Source organism: Canis aureus, chromosome 26, assembly GCF_053574225.1.
Source record: "Canis aureus isolate CA01 chromosome 26, VMU_Caureus_v.1.0, whole genome shotgun sequence".
Lineage (NCBI taxonomy): Eukaryota > Metazoa > Chordata > Mammalia > Carnivora > Canidae > Canis > Canis aureus.
This window is the reverse complement of record NC_135636.1, coordinates 24,540,779-24,561,480: the sequence shown is the minus strand read 5'-3', so window position 1 is coordinate 24,561,480 and position 20,702 is coordinate 24,540,779. Positions and strand designations below refer to the sequence as shown.

The window sequence follows — 20,702 nt, the reverse complement described above, 5'->3', positions numbered from 1 at the left end:
GGAGCTGCCAGGACACCCTCCCAAAGAGCATGCCTAGGGCCGAGCTGCTTCCTGTCCTCCAGCCCCAGGAGGGGAGCCGACACCCTGCTCAGATCTGAGCGTCACTGCTAGGGGACCTTCCCGTCTTCAAGCACATGTGTGTCTGAGCAGGTGCTGGAATCCCCACAAATGCTCGCCGCTAAGCCCCAGAGCCCTCGCAGCCTCAACACACCAAAATGTCACGGACAAAATCTGTCCTCCTTCTTTCAGAATGCTCCCAGCTCTCTGTAAATAGCTAATCTGCAGGAATACGCCTGTGATCTCGTTTGTGTTTTGAAAGCCAATTCACCAAACTTGTTTCCTGAGGGGATTATTAAAAGAAGAGGGAGAGAATCATAATTTGCTGGTTTCTGCTGCTTTTCTCATTTGGGGTTTTGCATGGCAGCTGCGGGGAGCAGGCTTTGGGACTCTCCTTGTGTTTCTGCTAAGCTTTCGCTTTGCCTTCTTACTGCCAAAAGAACAAATAGGTAGTTTCAGAAGTAGTCACGACCAGATCTTATGATAATAATCATAGGTGTTGCTTATTAAGTACCTACTGAATGCCAGATTCTGTGTTTTACATCCATCCTCACATGTTACCAAGGTAGTGTTTGGATCCACTTTGTACCAAAACAGGCCCAGAGGCACAGGAAGGAAGAACAGAGAAGCTAAAATTAATCAGTTGTATGTGTGGTGAGATGAGCTCTGCCCTATATTCACTGCATGCATGCCCTGGACCAGCCGTGTTCCTCCCGGAGCCTTGTCCTATTAACGGGACCGTACTGGGCACCCCCCTTAAAAGGGCTGGCAGAGGGATGAAGAAGCTGAGGGGCGAGGAGAGACCAGCCCAGAGCCAGATGGCCAAGATGCTGCCCGTGACTGGCAGCTGAGCACAGCACCTCATCTCTCTAGGGGCATCCAGGCTGTTGGTGATTTCATGACTTCACTTATTCAAGTGACACCTCCTTCCCATGTCCTCAACATGTTTGATGAGTTTTAGGAAGTTAAATATTCACAAATGTAAATATTTATATTTCCTGTGTTTGTTATACAAGGTGTTGGGTAATAATTAACAACTTGGAGGTACCCTATAGGACCTTTTATGAGTAAAATGCCCCCCCCCCTTTGATTCACTAATGTGGGTGTGCTTTCAGGACACGGGACAGCTACTGCCTACTCGTAGTTCCGTATTTCTGTCCTTGAAATTAAGCCATGACTAAGAAATTAATGACCTTTGGCTTCCTCAGCACATAATGATCTTGGTTTTCAACCCAAAACTGACCCGAGAAAAGAATGCAGATTCGAAAACATCCCTTCATTCCCTCCCTCTCGGATTCAGGGGTAGCACAGATTAGACCCTGTGGAATATTTGTAAAAAAGGGTGAAAATGAGAGGAAATTCATAAATACCTGAACAGAGAGCTCTGGGTATAAATTAGGTTTGGGATAAAGATAGATCCGTGTTTCGTTCTGAGAAGCATTTCCATGTTAAATTCCAAGCAAAACTGCATCATTGCCTCACTTGCCCCTCACTGCAACCCCAGAGAAAGAGAAATGCCCCCTGTCCCATTTCACAGATGGGGGAGCCTTGCTGTGCCATGGCCACACCTCTGGTCAGCCAGCCAGCCTGGTTCTGGCTTCCATGGGGTCCTGCTCCGCCCCTGCTTCCCCTGTAAGGAAGCTGCACAGGCTCTCTGAGGTTTCCAGGGAGGCAGCGAGGAACCCTGGATACCAAGAGTGAGAGCCATCAGAAATGTCCTTCCTGTGCCCAGATTGCTGGGAAGTCACCTGGCAGAGGAGAGAAGGGACTCTGAGCTCAGGCCTGGAACTGCACCTGAGCCCCTGGGCCCAATTCACAGTTCAGCTCTGAAACCTCGTGTCCTCCTCTGTTGATGAGGAGATGACACTGCCCTCCTCACACTATCAGGAGGGCTGAGGCTTCTCCACAGTGTCACACACGTACGGTTAGTGCTGTTGACTACCGTCATGCTTACTGTTCATTGATGCTCCTCTTGTAGCCAAACCCTCTCCCCCCGTGGTGTCCGGCCCCACGGCCAGGGCCACGCCTCAGCAGACAGTGAACTTCACCTGCAAGTCGCACGGCTTCTCTCCCAGAAACATCACCCTGAGATGGTTCAAAAACGGGAATGAACTGACAGCCTCTCAGACCACTGTGTACCCAGACGAAGACAACGCTTCCTACAGCATCTCTAGCACAACCAAGCTGGTGCTGGCCCCGGGGGACGTTCGCTCCCAGGTCATCTGCGAGGTGGCCCACGTGACCCTGCAGGGGGGCCCTCCTCTTCGTGGGACTGCCAACTTGTCTGAGACCCTTCGAGGTAGACGCCCCTCACCCTCAGCCCAAGCCCAGGTCTGGCCCCCAAGCCTAGGAGCCTGCCCCTCCCCCACTCTGCTCCAGGCCTTCCATTGCCTGGAGTCTGACTCCTGACAGACCCTCCCAGTCACCCTGCACCTGGATGTACACTCACCTCCCCGGTTTCCATGGCAGCTGCCTGGTGAACACCTACCATGTGCCAAGCACTGTGCTAGGTAGTCTAATTTGCTTTACCATAGCGCTTCCAATTATTGAGCACCTGCTGTAATCCAAGCCACCGCGTGCTTGGTGATTTCATTTGTTTTGCTACAGTTACTCTGTTTTAACTGCATGCCAGGGGCTTGCAGTGTGTCTTGATTTCACTCATTCTTGCCCTAATAGGAGCTATCGGTCCTTGAGCTCCTACTGTGTGCTGGCACTGTACTTAGGGGTGTCATTCATATGCGAAGACTGCCCTCAGTATTTGAGCACCAGCTGCATGCCTGGCAGTGTTCTGGGTGATTCCCTTGCTGTATGTGGTGGGAGCTAAGTTCTCGGCTCCTCCGCTGTGATCTGTTTGTTCCATAAGGTCAGAGCTTCTGCTCTGTGCTGTTTCAGTTCCGCCCACCTTGGAGGTTTCCCAGCACCCCATGGCAGGAGACCAGGTGAATGTCACTTGCCAAGTGAAGAAGTTCTACCCTCAGCGCCTACAGCTGACCTGGTTGGAGAATGGAAACGTGTCCCGAACAGAAACTCCCTCAGTGGCCTCCAACCTCCTAGAGAACAAGGATGGGACCTTTAACTGGACGAGCTGGCTCCTGGTGAATTCATCCACCCACAGGGAAGATGTGGTGTTCACCTGCCAGGTGCAGCATGACGGGCAGCCTGCAGTCACCAAAAACCATACCCTTGTGGCCTCTGCCCGCCAGAAGGACCAGGAAACACTTAAACCCGAGGGTGAGGCCTCAATGCCGACTGGCCTGGCACTATGAATTTTATCTTTTTTTAACATTAAAAGTAGTCATTTATGTTTATTATGGAATAATCTAGAAGTCTTGTAGATACAAAGTAGAATTTTAAAGTGAGTGCCCCTTGCCCAAAGCCTACACCTCAGGAGGGACTACTGGTAAGAGTTTGGTACATATCTTTGTAGATCTTTTTGACAGAAGCATACATTCGAGAGAGAAGGGAGGGAGGGACATTTGTCTGTTTCTAGCTTCCTGGCTCCTGCTCCTGCACCTGACTGAGATTGTCACCATGCCAGGCCAGCCACCCCCTCCCGCTGTTCTTTCTCACCTCAGCTTTGTCTCCCTGGCCTCCTTTGCAAGCCTGCAGCCCTGGAATGGGATGGGGGCTTCAGAATCTTTGCGGCTTATCTCAAGTAGAATCACTGCAGTAATGAATGACCTTGCACAGACTCTGTTACATGTGCAGCTGTTTCTGGGGGACGATTTCCCCAAGAGCATTTCTAGGCCAAGGTCCATGCCCACTTAAGACAGTGACAGCCCTGCCTCTCTGTTGTTAGAGTGAGAGGTGTTGGATGTGATTTTTCTCAGCCCCTTCCAACCTGTTCTCAAGATATCTCTCTTCAAAGTAGCAGCACCTCGTTGGCATTTTGGTGCCACTATGGAATATTCCATCACTTGTCATTAGCATGGCTCTGCCTTGCACCTGGCTGTCCTTTTGAATGGATTACAATAGAGGCCATTTCTTTCCTTAGTGCATCTCTAAGGGAACAGGGAAGCTCTAGGAGCCTTGGGGCCCTGCAGGGTGACCCTTTGATGTCACCGATGCCTGGTTTTCATAGGATGAGCACTACACTAGGAGATAGGACATGTGGATTTCGACTCTGGCTCTGTCGCAGATGTGCTGAGTGACCTTGGACAAGTCAGTGTCTCCTCTGGGCCTCTTCACTTATTCATGGTAGTGTCAAAGAAGATGTGCTTGACCCTTCAGCTTTAAGACTCAGCTGCTAAGGACCATGGTTGTCTTGTTCAGCATCGTAGCTTCAGGACCTGGCACATAGTGGACACTCAGCACATACTCTTAAAAAGGAGAGAGTAAGTGAGTGACTTGGTTGATTGTTTAGTTAGCAAGTTAATCCTCAGAGCTGTTCAATGAGGTAGAGATTATTATTGGCCTCAATAACACAAGAAGAAGTCAGTATATAGAAGGAGGTTTGAATGACTTGCTCAAGGTCACACAACCAAGTGCACTGATTTGAACCCACGTTTCTGCAACTCCGAACCCTGCTCCTGACAACCCACAATGCGCTAGTGCAGGATTCCCTACCTGTGCCCTGGCGCCAGCCCTACCTACACAGTCTCCATTACAAGGGTCCTGAGTTCAGAGCTCCTCTGCTCAGGTCCCGGGCACAGATGAGTAGACAGCTCCTGAGAGCTCTGTAGAGTCCAGTAGTCAGCTGCACGTCTACCAGTCCTCACCGTCCCTCAACGCCCACCCCCCCCCCCCACCCCCAGCCTATGTGTGACAGCCAGTTGTGACTCAGAGTTTCAGATGGACCTGTGCTGCCATGGTGGCCATTCTGGTTCATTCCAGATGAGAAGGAACATGTTTCTGTCCCCTGGGAGTGAGATTTCTGCCCACATCCTGAGCCAGGGTTCCTCCATCACTGTCAGCAACACACATTTTTCCTCCTGGCACCTCAGCATGGTTTTGCATTGCCCACAGGTGACCCAGGTGGGGAAGTGTGTGCATACCCATGAACATGCTCATGTGGCTCAAAATATGTATGGCCAGGTGTTCTCAGTTAATGATGCCTACCTAGCGGTGAAAAGGGGTGGTGGGTATTAAGTTTCACCGTTTTTAATTTGCATACATGAAGCCTCTATTCCCTGTGGTCCCTAGACAATAATGACAGCCGGAGTATCTTCATTGTGGTGGGCGTGGTTTGTGCCTTGCTGGTGGCTCTGCTGATCGCAGCCCTCTACCTCCTCCGAATCCGACAGAAGAAAGGTGCGTGGATTCTCCTCTTCCTCCAGGAGTTGGCCCCTGGGCTGTCCCTCCAAGAAGGAGAGGCCATGAGGGTGCTTTGGGCTAACGTAGCTTAAGCTGTGAGGAAGTCTAGTTGTTTCCACAAGAAGCCCAGTGGTAGCAGAGTCCTGTCAGGGCCGGCACAGCACCTTTACCAGGCCAGAGTGTGGGTGGCCCTCCCCCTGGTGGGTGCCTCCCTCCGCCTCACTTTGCAGTTGCAAGATAGCCATCACCACTCCAGGCCTCATCCCCATGGGACCACTACCAACGTGGGGAGCAGGGAGATGCCAGGGTGTGAAGGGAGGGTCTCAAGAAAGAAACAGGATTTTCCAGGAATCCTAGCAAACTTCTACTTTCCTCTTACCCATCCAAGTACATGCCCACCCCTAGGTGGGAGACTGGAGGAAGTGGGGATCATACCAGCACCTCCTCCAAGACTATTGGGAAAAATTAAGTGGGTGATGTCATGGAAAAGTGCTAGGAGAGTGCCTGGCATACAGCAGGTGCTTAGTAAATGTTAGCTCCTGTTGTTAGTATCGTATGTGAGCCCAGAAACAAAAGCCACCTTCCTGGAAAGCTCTTCTCATGGTGGAAAGCTGCACAGCCTTGGAGTCCACAGCAGGAGGGTATAAGTGCAAAGCTAGGACGTCATGCCCTTGTTTGTGTGCAGGCCTATGTGTGTAGTTGTTGCCGTGGCAAGGCTTCTGACTTTGGATTTGCACCAACCAGGATTCCAGAGCCTTGTTATCTGCCCTAAACAATCAGTTTGGCCCCTGCGAGCCTCAGTTTCCACATCTGTAAAATGGGTATAGCTGTTCCTCCCTTGGAGAAGAGTTAGGAAACACAAATAAGCTCACATAAAATAACAGTTCTCATGCATTCTCAGCCCTCAGAAAATACGTGTTCTCTTTGCCACTCTTGGAGGAGACGATTTTAAGCCAGTGTTTCTGAAACTTACTTGACTAGAAGTTAGAAAAACACATTTTATGTCTCCACCTGATGCACACCACACTCCTATAGATAAAATTGGAACTCTGATATTTTCTTTTCTGTCATATTTACTAAATTCTCCTTAAAATGCTGGTTGTGATCCACCATGTGCCACAGACCACCAAGTGCTGTCCTGAGCTGTCTTTCTGCACCCGGGCCCCTGGGCGGGGCTCTGATGGGCGTGTTGTTCATCAGTCACACATCTCTGCACCCCCTCACCTTGGCTCCTCAAGCTTCTCTCCCTACTGGCTGGGCTGGAAGGACTCTGCTGGGAGTACTGGCCGTACTGGCCGAGCCTTAGCTCCCCTCCAGGAGGGCTGGAGTCTGGCCCTGCCTGTCTGGAGTCTGAAAGAGGTTCCACCAAGTGATCTACCCAGTGGTCTTTCCCTTAAGTCCACAGAAAGCCCTCACGCAGGAAGGGTGGAGAAGCGGGCTCCACTGCCCACTGAGGCCAGCCCATCGGATGGCACCCCTGGTGGCCATTAGTGAAATCCCAGGCCTGTCCCTGGGTACCATGTCAGGCTCTGGCACATGCACTCTCATTACTGTGGGCTTGGGAGTTAGGAACTGGGTGTTCCAGAAGAGAGATGGGGTTTGGAGAGCTGCAGTCACTGGTGAAGGCCACGCAGCCCCTGAGTGACGGGTCTAGTTGTGTGCAGAGCCCAGCCCTCACACAGAGGCCCTGGTGACAGTGACAGCTAGCGCTCACTCAGTTTTTCTGATGCACCAGGCATTGTTCTCACCACAGACCTCTGCAGTGGTTTCACTAACCTTTTACAGATGAGCAAACTGAGGCATGGAGAAGTTCTAGAACTTGCCCAGGGCCTCACGGCCGCTAAGGGGTGAGGCCAAGAGTCCAACGTGGTCAGTCTCCAGGAACAGTGTCTGGGACCACTCTGTGCAGCATCTCCTCCTTAACGAGATGACCCTTCTCTCATTGGTCCCTGGAGGAGTCTGCCCGTCGTCTACTTCAATACTCGCAGTGAAACGTCCTGATTTCAGCTCTACTGCTTACCAGCTGTGTGACCCTTGCGAGGTCCCTAGGGAGCCACCCAGTCTCTCTAGTGTAAAACGAGGGTGATTGATGTCTCATGACTGGACACCCTAAGACAGCTCGTGTCCCAGCATTCTGCAGTCCATTAGCTTCCATTCAGACGCTGGATGCTGAGCCACAGGCTTCCCAACTGGTACCAGCTCCCCTAAAAATCCACTGTTTGCCCTGGTACCAGGCGTTCAGCCGGCAGGGAATATTCTTGCATGGTGGCAGCTTCTAGCCTGGTAAAGTGCAGGGCAGAGCACATTTGGTGTGCAGGTTGCTTTTTAATTACAATTTTACAATTAGATGGGAGTCAGATAGTGGCCAAACCCCAGCAACTTCTCTGTGGGATGCCCCATATCATAGGCTTAAAATCTCTGAACCAGATGGGCCCTTTCTTCCCTCGTAAGATCCTTTTTTTGGAAAGTGGTGACATGAGAATACATGAATGTCCAGCCCAACTGTGCGAGCTGGAGAGCTGAAATCCAAGCTCAGAGAGGGGAAGTAACCCACCCAGGGTCACACAGCCAGTGAGTTAAGGACAGACATAGGATTTGCACCTGCTCCCCCAACTCCAGCTCTGCTGGAATCTGTTCCCCAGCAGTGAAGGACCCTGGCTGGGATCCAGGCTCCTCTAGGGTCTCAGGTAAGGCATATAGTGGGTAGAAGTAAGGCCAGGCAGAGGCAAGGCAGTTGGCCCCTCCTGGGCTGAAGGCTGCTCTGGGATATGACCTTGGGAACCCCCAGAGATGGGAAAGCAGGAAGCCCCAGCCCACTGGTCCTCCTGTTGGAAGATACTGGGCCACCCCACTGGAGTGAGCATAGGCGATTCCTGTGATTCAGAGGTGATTTCAACAATTCCTCACAGCTTCCCTGGAGGCAAACCTTTGCCCTACCCCCCACAAAAGTTACGTAAGAACAGTGTGTTTCTGGGTTAAATAACTGGTTTTGGTTTCTTTTCTCTTTCAGCCAAGGGCTCCACTTCTTCTACAAGGTGAGTGCACTGCTGGGCTAGGATGCCTCCATAGTTGTCGGTGGGATGGTTGACAGCCCCTCAAAATTGTGAAGCCCGATCCTCACCCACTGACCCTCACCCCTGTGCCAGGCAACCTTTCTATTTCCTTTTTAAGCTGCTCTGCCAGCTTCGTTTTTAATAATCGTCTCAAATGAGGGGATTTGAGGGGATTTTGGCACAACAAGGCTCTGATTTCCTGCCTGCCGTCCACAGACAGCGAGACCCTCATCAAATCCCATTTGGATGGTGGCAGAAACCCGCCACCCACACACACAGCCCCCAGATCCCAGCTGTGTACTTTGCTCTTGCTTTCATTCATTCAGTAGGTGTTTCATACCTTGGCTGCCTTTGGCCCTGGGGATGCCGGGCAAGTAGGGTAGAAACCGTCTGCCCTCCTGCAGCCAAGGGCCTGCTCGGAGGCCAAAGCAATGACATTATGCCGCAGACAGTACATTACTTTGCTGATTCATGTTTTCGGTGACTTCTGCTGAATCCCTATATGTGTCAGCTGTTGTCCGGGTGCTGGGGCAGTAAGCAAGAATCCAGGCCTTCGTGGGGCTCAGGATCCAGGAGAGAAGCAGGCAGTAAGCCTAGAGGCAAAGCCATGTGTACTGTCTTGTCAGGTGGTGACAAATGAGGCCCGGCAAGGGGATGGACATGAATGGCCGGGGTTAGCTTGGGGGGCGGGTGGGGAGAGGGACCTCTGCTGAAGAGGGGATGTGAACCGGGACCTGAGCCCAGGAGCTGAGGAGGGGGATGTGTCTGCTGGGTGGGGGGTGGAGGTGGCCAAGAGTGGGCGTGGCCAAGGCCTGAGGACCAGAGGAAGCCAGGGAGATACAGGTCCATGGTCTCTGCCCAAGGCCATGCAGCCTGGTTTGTTACTAATTCAGACTTCCTAGCTTTTAAAGGAGAGCGCCCCATCTTCTCCCCCAGTGGAGAGATCCAGAACCCCATAATCTACCACTTAAACATACCTGCATGGAAGCTACAAATAAATTGCATGGGTATGCCCCAATTGGCAATAAATAAAAGCCATAAATAGCTTTATGTTGGTTCAGGTCAGGTTTTGCTAACAAATGGGTTGTGCAAATCTTTTCTTCTGCTTTTTCATTTTAGAGCTTTGTGGATTTCAGAATTGCAGAGCAGGAGCTGAGGTTCTGGAGTGGAGGCCAGTGGTCTAGGGTTTTACTCCCAGTGGGATAAGGAGCCATAGGAGGGAGATGATCTGACTTTTGTTTTAAAGGTACCGCCGTGACCGGCCTGTGGGGAACAGGCTGTAGGAGGTGAGGGTGGAGGCAGAGAAGCCCAGGAGGAGGCTGCTGCAGTGGTCCAAGCACATGTTGGTGGTCTGGATGATGGTGGTGGGATGGCTGAGAAAGGGGCAGATTCTGGATATGTTTTGGAGGTAGAGGCAAGAGGATTTGCTGATGGATTAGAGTCAAGGACAGTCCCAAAGTTGTTGAGGGCAATGGGAGTGCTGTGTGTATACCAAGTATACTCTTTTCCAAGGGTAAGACTTGACTTTTTTTTTAAGGTTTTTATTAAATTACTTAGAGGGCATAAGCAGTGGGGAGAGGGGAGGCAGAGGAAGAGGGAGAAGCAGGCTCTCCCCTGAGCAGGGAGCCAGATGTGGGGCTCGATCCCAGGACCCCGAGATCATGACCTGAGCCCAAGGCAAACATTTAACCGACTGAGCCACCCAGGTGCCCCAAGACTTGACTTCTGTCCTTTGCCTGAAAACTTCAGTGGCTCCCCACAGCCCCAAACAGTATCCAGCGATGCTCCCGAGGCCCTCAAGCGCCTCATGGTCCAGCCCCCGCTGACTTGGACAGTCTCACTTCCGGCCACTCCCCAGCCCTCATGCTCGGTGACTCAGCCACGCTACACTCCCTTCACAGCCTCCCACACGCTGTGTCCTCACTCTGCTCCCAGTCCTCACGTGCTGGCCTCCCTCCCTGAGATGTGCTCCCGCACCACCCAGGGTCTCCACTGCACCAGGGGGCAGCAGTCACCGTAGGCTCTGTGAACAGCACCTCCTGGAGTTGTGCAACAAGGGGGCTCCCGGGGGCACCCCTCCTCTCACCTGCTTACCTCCTGCCCTTCCCCCAGACTCAGTGAGGGCATTACCATCCCCAGGGCCCATCCTGGGAGCCCACCTGGCACCCCTGCATTGCCACCACAGTGTGTTCAAGCTGTCTCTGCGCCTGCCCCATGCTATGACCCTCCCCCGTTGAGGGCATGAGCCTTTCCCCCAGGTTCTGCTGAACCTGCCTCCATGCCTGGAATGGAATAGGTGCTCAGGTAAGGTTTGTTGATGAACAAATGCATGAGGAATGAATGAATGTCATCCCAAACCACAGCCCTGATCCCCAATCTCTCCCTCTTCCAAGTCCTTAAAACTCTCCTCGGTGGCTTCAGGGCCTCACACACAGGAGGATCGTTCTTTTTTTATTTTGTTTTTATTGTTGTCATTGTTTTTTGCTTGTCTTATCTCTCCAGTTAGATAAGAAGTTCCCCCAAAGAAAGGGGCAGCGTCAATAATAGTAATGACCGAGTCAGCAGCTAACATTTGTCAGGCACTTACTCGTCCTGGGAACCGATCTGTGCCCTTTCCCTCTAGTAACCCAATGGTAATTTTAATTATGGCAAAACCCCTCTGATTTACTATCACCCCACATTAATTGAACAGAGCTTCTCAAACTCAGGCATGCAGCAGAATCCCCTGGATGGCTTGTTAAAACATGGATGACTGCCCGCCCCCCTCCCAGAGTTTCTGATGCAGACCTTGCATTTCTGACAAGTTCCCAGGTGCTGCTACTGCTGCTGTTTCCAACTCAGACTTGGAGAACCTCTATTCTAGAAGGTTATTCTTGTCCTCTTGTATGCGGAAGAAACCGAGGCTCAGAGAAGTCGTGTGACATTCCCAAGGCCCCACAGCTGGCAAGTGCCAGAACTCCCGACTCCAGCCCAGATTGCTCTGACACTGCAGCCGGTGCTGCTCATCATGGCTCTGGTGCCTCCCGCTGCCTATTTTTTTCTTCCCCAGAGCAGCCAACCATTTTCTGCCTCTGTTTTATTTTTTCCAACATGAACCTACCAAGGGATCCGTGAGATTGCTTGCTCCCTTTCATCTCCCTAAACCAAAGCGGAGGCTGGCTAGCGGGAATGGTGGTTCCCATGCAGCGCTGGCTTCAGTCAGCTGGCTGGGATCTGACGCTTTCCCGAGGACGCGGGTGTAGATAACAACCAAGCACCTTGGGGAGGATGCCGAGTGGCGGGTACAGCTGCTTTGAGCTCAGAGGGCCCTTCAGGTTGTGAGACTGGTGGAGGGACTGGGTATTTCTAACTCCCTGGGTTAGGGACTTACCAGTAGAACATTGTCTGTAATCTTCCCCAGCTCAGACAAGAGAAAAATATGTCCCTGCTCCCTTAATTGGGCACTGGGGTTCATTCGGTTCGGCCATTTGTTCACTTGTCAGACATTCACTGCGTTTATTCTTGGAATATTTAGGGCCTCTCTGAGTCATTTATTCATCTGAATTGAGCCCAGCTCAGTGCCAGGCCTTAAGTCGGTGGCGGGGAGGGGCGTTGCGAAGGAGAGCAAAGAAGACACCAGCCCTGGTCTCGTGGCCCTTTTGATTCAGTGTTCATTCATTCAACACTTAGGGCATGCTGACAGTGCATCAGCCCATCATGGGGTGTCAGGGCTCTAGTGTGGAGCCCGTGATCCATCCAGAGGCAGGTCACCAAACAAGCTGGGTGGGAGGTTGATACACAATGTGATACAGGTGCTGGCTAAATAAAATTAAGCTGGGCAAGGAGCAGGGCAGGAGGTGGGGTGCAGTGGGTGGTCAGAGAAAGCTGGTCTATGGAGGTGACATTCAGAAAGTAGCCGAAGGACGGGAAGGCTCCTTCCATAGGAATATCTGGGGCAAGAGTGAGCCAGGCAGAGGGAATAGCCAGTGCCAAGACCCCGAGGCGGGAACAGTTGGACATGTTCATGGAACACGGAGGAGGCCAGGGCAGCTGGGCTGGAGCAGGCAAAGGGAAGAGACGGGAGACTAGAACATTCAGGGAGGGCCAATCACATGGGTTCACCATTCTGAGTATGGAGCTGGATCTCACTGTGTGGTGACAAGGGTTTGAGCATTCTAAACAGAAAATGCCATGACATCACCTATGCCTTTTCCATGTGGAGAATGGCACGCTGAGGGGTGGGAACAGAATCAGGGACACCAGGGAGGAGGTTCTTCAGGAATCTACAGAGCTGAGATGGTGGAGGAGACTTGAGTCACTGGGTTTGATAAGGATTTTGGAAGCAGAGTCAACAAGTGTTGTGATGGGTTCACACCATGGGTTGTAAAGGAGGACAGAGGAAAATCTGGGAAGATTCCCACTTTTTAGCCTGCGCACAGGGATGGATAATAGCAGCTCCATTCTCAGAGATGAGAGAGACAGACACAACAAAATGGATACTTGCTTCTTGTCTGCAGTATTGTTCTGAAAGAGAGGAACCCAGTGTTCTGAGAATGGATGAGGTTCAGTGAAGGTTTCCCCAAGAAAGGACTGTTTGAAATGAAATTCAAGGAAAGAGAAGCAGTGAAGCAAATGAAGAGGCAAGGAGGAGGGCCACATGTGCAAAGGCCCTGGGACAGTCTGACTGTCTTCATTCCAAGTCACTTTTATGTGCCTGTACCCACGTGCTGAGGAAGCATGACAGGCAGGCGGCAGGTGGACACATATGCCAGCTGGGAAAAGAGGCAAGGAGGCTTGAAGGTGTCATGGAGGGGCAGCCCAGCTAGCCCAGCACTGTCAGAGAAGTTTTGCCAAGGAGGTGACACCATAGTTGAGTCTTGAAGAATGCCCAAAAGTTAGCAGAGAGAAAAAGTGGTCGAGGGTGGCTTCCCAGGCTATTGTTATTGCAAAGTATGTCTCGTTGAGTAGCCGTTGTGAAATATTTGGTGGTGGAAATGTGAGTAAATAAGGCCGAGGCAGTGAAAGGGCCTGGACAGTCAGCAGGGGCCAGCCCACAAGGGGCTTATGAGCCGGGCGATGGGTTTTACTTGAACCAGAGGCAGTGGGGAGCCTTGGAAGGGTTGGAATTAGTAGGTAGGGGTGCGGATAGAGATCTTCGTGATCTTCCTTAGCAGCCGGTGTCCCTGCTCCCAGAGGGCTGTTTCTGTGGCCACGTGGGGCTTGTCATGCCCCAGAACTGCTTTCTGAGCCAAGATCTCATGCCAAATCCATTAATAACCCTGCTGCCAAGCCCCATTGCTCATTTCTGACATTATCCAGGCTCACATCCCCAGAGTTGCCGGCCTGAGAATTTACACAACTCCTGCAGAACCGTGGCTCTGGTTTGCTCACCACCTTGACTGTGACCCTGCAGTGAGCCGAGCCATGGCCTCCAATTACAGAATCAAGTGCATGAACAGCTTCTTTGATTAACCAGGACACTGTTCCTTCCCTTTTATTTCTTTCTTTCTTTTTTTTTTTTTTTAATGCTAAGACCTAGATGTGTAGAATATAGAACATGTGGAAAATATGGGAAATAAAAGGAAGGGGCGGGGGGCGAAAGCCTCTCAAAGACCACTGCTGTTAGCATTTTACTATGTTTCCTTGCCGTGTTATCCACACATTTTTAGAATTGAGATCGTTCTACAGAGGATGTTGCCTTTTCACTTATCATTTTAATGTAATCATTTGTAATAAAGAAAAAATCTCATAAACCTTTTAAATCTTCATCTGTGACTCTATCCTTATTTCCTTAACCAGTCCCAATTGGCAGAGCTGTAACATATAAACCTTCCTCCTTATCCTGCTTTGTGGCAAATGCCTCTGTGCACAAAGCTTTTTCTGTATTTTGAATTACCCCCAAAATGTGCGTTTATGAGTCAAAAGATGAGGACACCTTCCAAGATCTTGATTTTGCCAGGCTGCTTCCCAAAAGGGTTCTATGGGTTTGCCCTTCCCACCAGCAATGTATGAATGTATCTGTTTTCACCATACCTTCCCTAGCACCCAGTAGTTTAACTTTTAAAGATCTTGCTGAAAAATGTAGGTTGGGGGGAAAAAAAAGTGTACTGCTTAAAATTCCTTCTTAGTGAGAGTGACCCTGTTGTCCAAACATTTGATAAACAGTTGTGTTTCTGTTGAGACTTGCTCCACCCGTATAGAAAATGGGACGAAATGTTATGCTTACTGATTTGCATGAGCACTTGAGATAGTGAGGATATTTTTATCTGTGCGTCTCTTTCCTTTTTAGGTTGCATGAGCCCGAGAAGAACACCAGAGAAATAACCCAGGTACAGTCCTTGGTGAGATGCCCTTCCCGGGAATGTTGATGGTGTGATTTCCTTGCCTCAACCAAAGTTCCAGATCCTGTTCTAAATTAGGAGTCCTTCCCCAGTGCGGGGAGGGGGGCCAGAGTGGGATGGGGAGACTGGGGGAGCCTGACATTTCTGATTTCCCCCTCATCCTCTGCACACTCTTTCCCTCTGCCTCAATCAGGAGAGGGTCACAGCCTCCTTGACCCAGCACACCCATCGCACAACTCCAGGGGGCGCTGTCCACAGTTTGCTCACTAATTGCCTTGTGCAAGGGCATGCTCACTTTCTGGTGCTTTCTCAACACTGCTAACGCGATTGGACAGACGACATGGTTGGCCTGATTCCGAGAAACTTAGCCCCGCTTTTCTCACTGGCTGATGCCATCAGACCTTGGAGGTACAGGGCTCCTCTGCCCTGAACCTGGAGCGAGAGAGCACCAGGTGTCCTTGACATTTCCTGGGCTGTTGTCGTTGTCTTAGACACAATCTGTTGTAGAGAGGGCTGTTAAAAGACACAGCATTTGTAGGCCTAAACACCGTGGCCTGCTCTCCTGCCTCAGTATGGCCCCCAGTGGGGCTCAAGCTCGAGGGGTAATTAGAAAACAAGGCGTTCTCCCCAGCCATTTTACCTCCAGACTTCTTTCTGGAACTTTCGGGGTAAAAGATGACGGTGAGAACTGGTCATGGAAACCTGCCCAGAATTCACAGCCCACCAAGACTTCCTGACGGTGAACGAGGCAGTCACAACCCAGCCCTTCTGGAGCTTGCCACCTTGTGTCTAGACTCCCCAGTGCCAGATGCCAGCCCTTGCCAGGGAGGGAATTTAGTGCTGCTAGTGTGGGTTTCCCAGAGAGAAGTTGAGTGAGTGTGCAGACTGCGTGGGGAGACCACATTCTAGGGTCCCACAGGCTTGGGATCCTTTCCAGCAGTATGACTTTGACCAAATTACTTAACCTCTCTGGGCTTCAGTTTCTTCACTTGTAAAATGGGGTAATTCCTATCAAGAGGCTGAGATAGGGCCTAGAGAAGATGGTCCATGTGATAGCATGGAGCCTGCAAGCCCTCGGGAGCTGAGTCTGTGGTGATCACCACACACCAACTAGGAGCATTGGTTGCTGTCACCCCCTCCTCTTCTACAGCATAGGTGTGGGGCACAGGGGGAGCAGAGTTTGTGATTCATGGTGAGTAATGTTAAGGTGGCAGTTGTGAGTGAGAAGATTAGCACCTGCGAGATGCTCGAGTTTGCTAGGTGGTTGATGATTGCTAATATTTATTGAACATACACGATCACTCGCTCTGTGACAGGCTCTGTTCTAAGAGCTTTATCTGAAAAAAAAAAATAAGAGTTTTATCTGAGTGATCATATCTGATCTTCACAGGGACCCTGGAAATAGACACTAGTATATCCCTGCTTTACAGATGGGGAAACCGAGGCCTAGAGGAGTCAAGTGAATTGCCCAAAGTCCCTCAGCTAGAGGGAGCACAACCAAGATTCAAAGTCCAGGCTTCTTACTGCATCTGCTACCTGGGGGCTCCTTCTCACATGCTTCTATCCCTTTTCTTCCTGAGTGAGGCTGAAATTGCTGTCCATCTGTCCATTCATCCATCCATCCATCCATCCATCCATCCATCCATCTATCCATCCATTCATTCACTCATTCAACACTGATGAGGCTTCTTCAATGCCAGCCTTGGTTCCTGCATTATAACAGATACCTAGTGAATAGATGTTGAAGAAACCAGTAAGTGAGTGAATACCTCCACCCACTGGGCGTTGGGATCTACTCAGACCCCCCCACCGACTCGGTCCTGGGTGGTGGGTGCTGTAATGGAGAAGCATGGATTGGGGGCCCTGGAACCAGCCAAGGGCAGGGTCTTAGGATAAAGCAGTGCTTTTTCTGGAATGTACAGGGTGGAGTGGGTTTCATTTCAAGGAGAAGGGGGATGGACAGCAGGCAGAGGGAAGAGCAGTGAAAAGGCAGGCAAGAGCTTCCGGGGGAGGGACAGCAAGGCAACACTGAAGTGACCCCACAGGTGTTCGGGAAGCTCCTTCAGGCCATGAGAGTAGTGGAGGGGTCAGGCTGGAAACAGGGAACCTGGGCCAGATTAGAGCAGGGTGTGAATTAGCGCTGAGCCAGTGGGGTCCAAGGGGAGCCAGAGGCATCCAGCCTTGATGCCAGGGGGTGGATGAGCGGCGGGAGGCTCCAGAATGAACTTCTTTCCACTACATTTAGATCCAGGACAACAATGACATCACGTATGCAGACTTGAACCTGCCCAAGGGGAAGAAGTCTGCCCCCCGGGCCGCCGAGCCCAACAACCACACAGAGTATGCCAGCATTCAGACTGGCCCGCCGTCCGCGCCCGAGGACACCCTCACCTACGCCGACCTGGACATGGTCCACCTCAACCGGGCTCCCAAGCAGACGGCCCCCAAGCCCGAGCCATCCTACTCGGAGTACGCCAGCGTCCAGGTCCAGAGGAAGTGAATAGGACCATGGTCGTCTCTAGGGTCTGTCCTCATGAGCCTTCCTGTCCCATGTGGGACAGCCGTGATGGGGACAGCCAGCCCAGTTCCCAGAGGGCCGGGATGGTGCAGGCCCTGGGACCCCAGGATGAGGCTGGCTCTTGTTTCCCCGACCCGCCTGGCTCTCCAGCATTTCCAGGGCAGCCACAGTCCCCCCACATGGCCACACATGGAGGCCAATGTTGCCAGACCCGCCGGGGGACCGACCTGGGAACTGGCCAGAGCTGCTGGGGGTCCGGGAATCCTCATGCCTGTCTCCATCAACATGTGGGTCTTGGTCATGGTCTTGGAGAACCTGACCTCGCCCTTAATGCTCTGCAGCCTGATCTTCCGGGATGAGGAGGGAGAGAACCCCACCTCCTTTCACTACCACCCAACTGAGGCTTGGGGAAAATTTTCCCTGTAGATCGAACTGCCCCATCCATGGAGAAGCTGGAAAAAAAATTTAAATTAAAAAACCTCTGGGACCCGCATCCCAAGACTTGGTGAGATTGCTGCCAATAGTCCTAGCCTCCCGATCCCTGGACTAATGAGGCACAAGCCCTGGGGGAGGGGAGGATCCTCCAAGGAACTCCCACACAACCACCACCACCACCACCAAGGACTGAGTAACAAAGCCCTTCTCCTCCTGGTGGCCCTCCGAGACTCCTTGAGGACCCATCATCCCAACCGTGACGCTCCACGTGGCCCCTCCTCTCCTTTCTAGACCTGAGCTTGCTTCCTCCAGCTCGCACTAACTCAGCAACATCTCGCTGTGGACGCCTGTAAATTATTGAGAAATGTGAAATGTGCAATCTTGAAACTGAGGTGTTAGAAAATTTGCTCTGTGGTGTTTTGTTTTGTTTTTTTTCTTAAAATGACAGCAACGTTATCTTGGCTCTTTGTCATGTGTTGAAGTACCTGGTTGGGTCTTGTGCGGTCTAAGGTTTACCAGTTGATTGTCCTGGAGGGATCTTCTTACAGCAGAAACCGAGTCCTTCCCCGTCCCAGACCCTGAGGATGGGGCAGGAAGGTCGTGGTGTGGCTGCTCCATGGAGGTGCTTAGCCTTCTTTCTCCGGGACAAAACTGGCCACGTCCTCAGCTGAGCAACGTGGCTGAAACTGCTGCCTTCCGTGCCCCCAGTGTGCTAAGTCCAAGCCTGCCCACTACTTCTCCAGGCTGCATCCTTCACAGGGCAGTCTTGTCGAAAACTGAGGCCTCAGTCTTCTCATCCAGAAAGAGGAGAAAGATGCCCCCATCCCACCCCACCCCCGCTCTCTGCCATCTCACAAGTGCTGGATGCCGTGCAGGGGAGGGAAGCTATGCCTGGCTGTTGTTCCCACCCTTTAGTGACTGCTCCCATTCCAGCTCACTGAGCTGATCCCTGTAGGAGGAATCTTCTGTTTCTGCTCTCATATCCTTTCGAGATCAAACTGGAATAAATCCAAGACAGGCAGGAGGTTGGGCAGATGCTGCGACCTCTTACCCCTGATGCCCACACTTCCAATGGGGTGAAGGGGGCCTGGCTGGTCCCAGGGCCAGCATGTGTTGCACGCCCTGTTTATTCAGTCTTCACGTATCACCGACCTACTGTTGGAGCTGAGAGGTTCATATTCTCTGCCCCCCTGGGTCCTGCCATTTGATGCCCCAGGGACTCCAGGCCATCAGAGCGAGAGGCTGAGCCATCTTGTCCATCAGCAGGTCCTACGCATGGAACACCGGGAGCTCTGCTCAGACCCAGTTCTCTGGGGACGGTGATTTGGCGTTTTACATGATGGCATCCAGGAATTGGCTGAGCCAACAGGCCATGTGGGCCGCTTTGGCCCAGTGAGCCAGAGTTTCTCTGTGGCATCTGGGAGCACAGTGGTGCAGCCACCTGGCTCAAGCTATTTCCAAATTCCAAAAGGATGGCTTGTAAACCTTGGTCTCCCTCTCTTCTGCCCAGAGAAGGCACATGTGCTAGAGCGTGCACACGTGTGCACACATGCACACACACACATACACACACACACACACAAACAGAATTTTAAGAGAATGTTTTCTTGGTGCCATTTTAATTTAATTTTATTTTGAATTTTGGAAGGGGAGTAAGGGAATGAGGCCAAGGAAGTTGTGCAGCTTTTAGCTCCGGCCTGGCAGCCTGGAGATTCCCATACCTTGTGTATCGAACCCCAGGAAAAGGAAGAGGTCGAAACAACACTGCGGAAGGAGCGTGGTTTCGGGAGTTTATTTTAAGACTGCTAGGAAGGAAACAGGCCCCATTTTGTATATAGTTGCAACTTAAACTTTTTGGCTTGCAAAATATTTTTGTAATAAAGATTTCTGGGTAACAACAACCCCTCTGGATGTTGAGTGTCTTTGTCTTTGGGAATGGGGGCCCCTATCCCCGGGAACCTGGGAGAAGATGGTGTATGGCCTCGGGGATTGGAGGCTGAAGGGTTTGGGTCTCTCTCTTGGGTTTTCTAGACACAAAGACTTTGTTTCGCCTTGCTCACAGGGAGTCGGTGGAAAGTTGTGCCCCAGACACCTGTGGATGCAAAATCCCGACCGACAACCACATTTGAATCCTGGCTTTGCCACTTGGCAGAGGTCAAAGAGCTCACCTCCTTCCGGACACTCAGACTCACTATGTCATTGATGCAATGGAGACAGTCATACCCCCAGCCAGGGTTCTTGTGCAGATCAAAGGGATGCCGAGCCCCACACTTGGCACCTGCCGGCCTCGGCCTCACTAAGTGTCGGTCTTCCCTTCCCACCCCAGACGTTGCATAGCTAGGACTAGTCACACGTCCCCACCTGTGGGATCATGTACAAGTGGGTCACCCTCTGGGAACCTCACCTCCCCCTCCACTGAATGCAGAAACCCAGTGCTGGCCCTAGAATATTCTTGCCAGATGCTGGCATATAATAAGTGCTCAATAAATGTTGGCTTTCTTAGCTCTCCTCCATTAGAATATTAATAATATTAATGACTGAAATAATAATGGTCATGATATTAACAAGTCATGTTTACTGAGTGTCAGCACTTGCCCTTGATGAGCTTCTTCAAACCTCACGACTTAAGGTAGGAAATATTCCCGACCCCGTGAATAGGGAAGGCACAGGAAAGTGGTAGAATGTATGCAGGGTCACACAGCTGCCGAGTGACGTCGCTGAGACTCCGGCTCCAGCTGCCCAACCCCAGTGCCCAGCTTCTGCGCCCTGAGTCAACAATTAAGACCTCATGTATTGGCACTGACCAGGCTATATGGTAAGGAATGCCCCGGCATCTCACAGTCCTTATCTCATTTAATCCCCCCCAACCACCAGATGAGGCTGGAACTCTTGTCATCCCTGTTTTACAGATGAGTAAACCGAGGCCCAGAGAAGCTAAGTCATTTCCCCAGTGTCCCGTGGCAGAGTCTGGCTCTTCCTCATCACATCGTACTGCCCTGTTCCCTTCTCAGAGTGGCCAGATAGCCGTGGCTGTGCCCATTTGGCCGGGAAAGAAGGTGGAGGTGT

The 20,702-nt window shown here is 51.6% G+C and overlaps 1 protein-coding gene across 4 annotated transcripts in view; it reads left to right on the top strand.

The window, feature by feature from the left end:
- The window catches only part of LOC144298069 (tyrosine-protein phosphatase non-receptor type substrate 1-like), a 41,079-nt gene extending 21,542 nt beyond the window's left edge, over nucleotides 1-19,537 (top strand). For 2 of the 4 annotated variants that reach the window (XM_077872469.1, XM_077872470.1), the window contains exons 4-9: nucleotides 2,036-2,356; nucleotides 2,950-3,288; nucleotides 5,200-5,307; nucleotides 8,321-8,345; nucleotides 14,632-14,683; nucleotides 16,929-19,537. In XM_077872469.1, the coding sequence (XP_077728595.1) occupies nucleotides 2,036-2,356; nucleotides 2,950-3,288; nucleotides 5,200-5,307; nucleotides 8,321-8,345; nucleotides 14,632-14,683; nucleotides 16,929-17,183 (1,100 nt within the window). In that variant the 3' untranslated portion in view covers nucleotides 17,184-19,537. Of the gene's footprint in view, nucleotides 1-2,035; nucleotides 2,357-2,949; nucleotides 3,289-5,199; nucleotides 5,308-8,320; nucleotides 8,346-14,631; nucleotides 14,684-16,267; nucleotides 16,900-16,928 lie in introns of those variants that run through there. The other 2 variants (XM_077872471.1, XM_077872472.1) reach the window with 2 other exon arrangements.
- The last annotated feature ends 1,165 nt before the right edge of the window (nucleotides 19,538-20,702 follow it).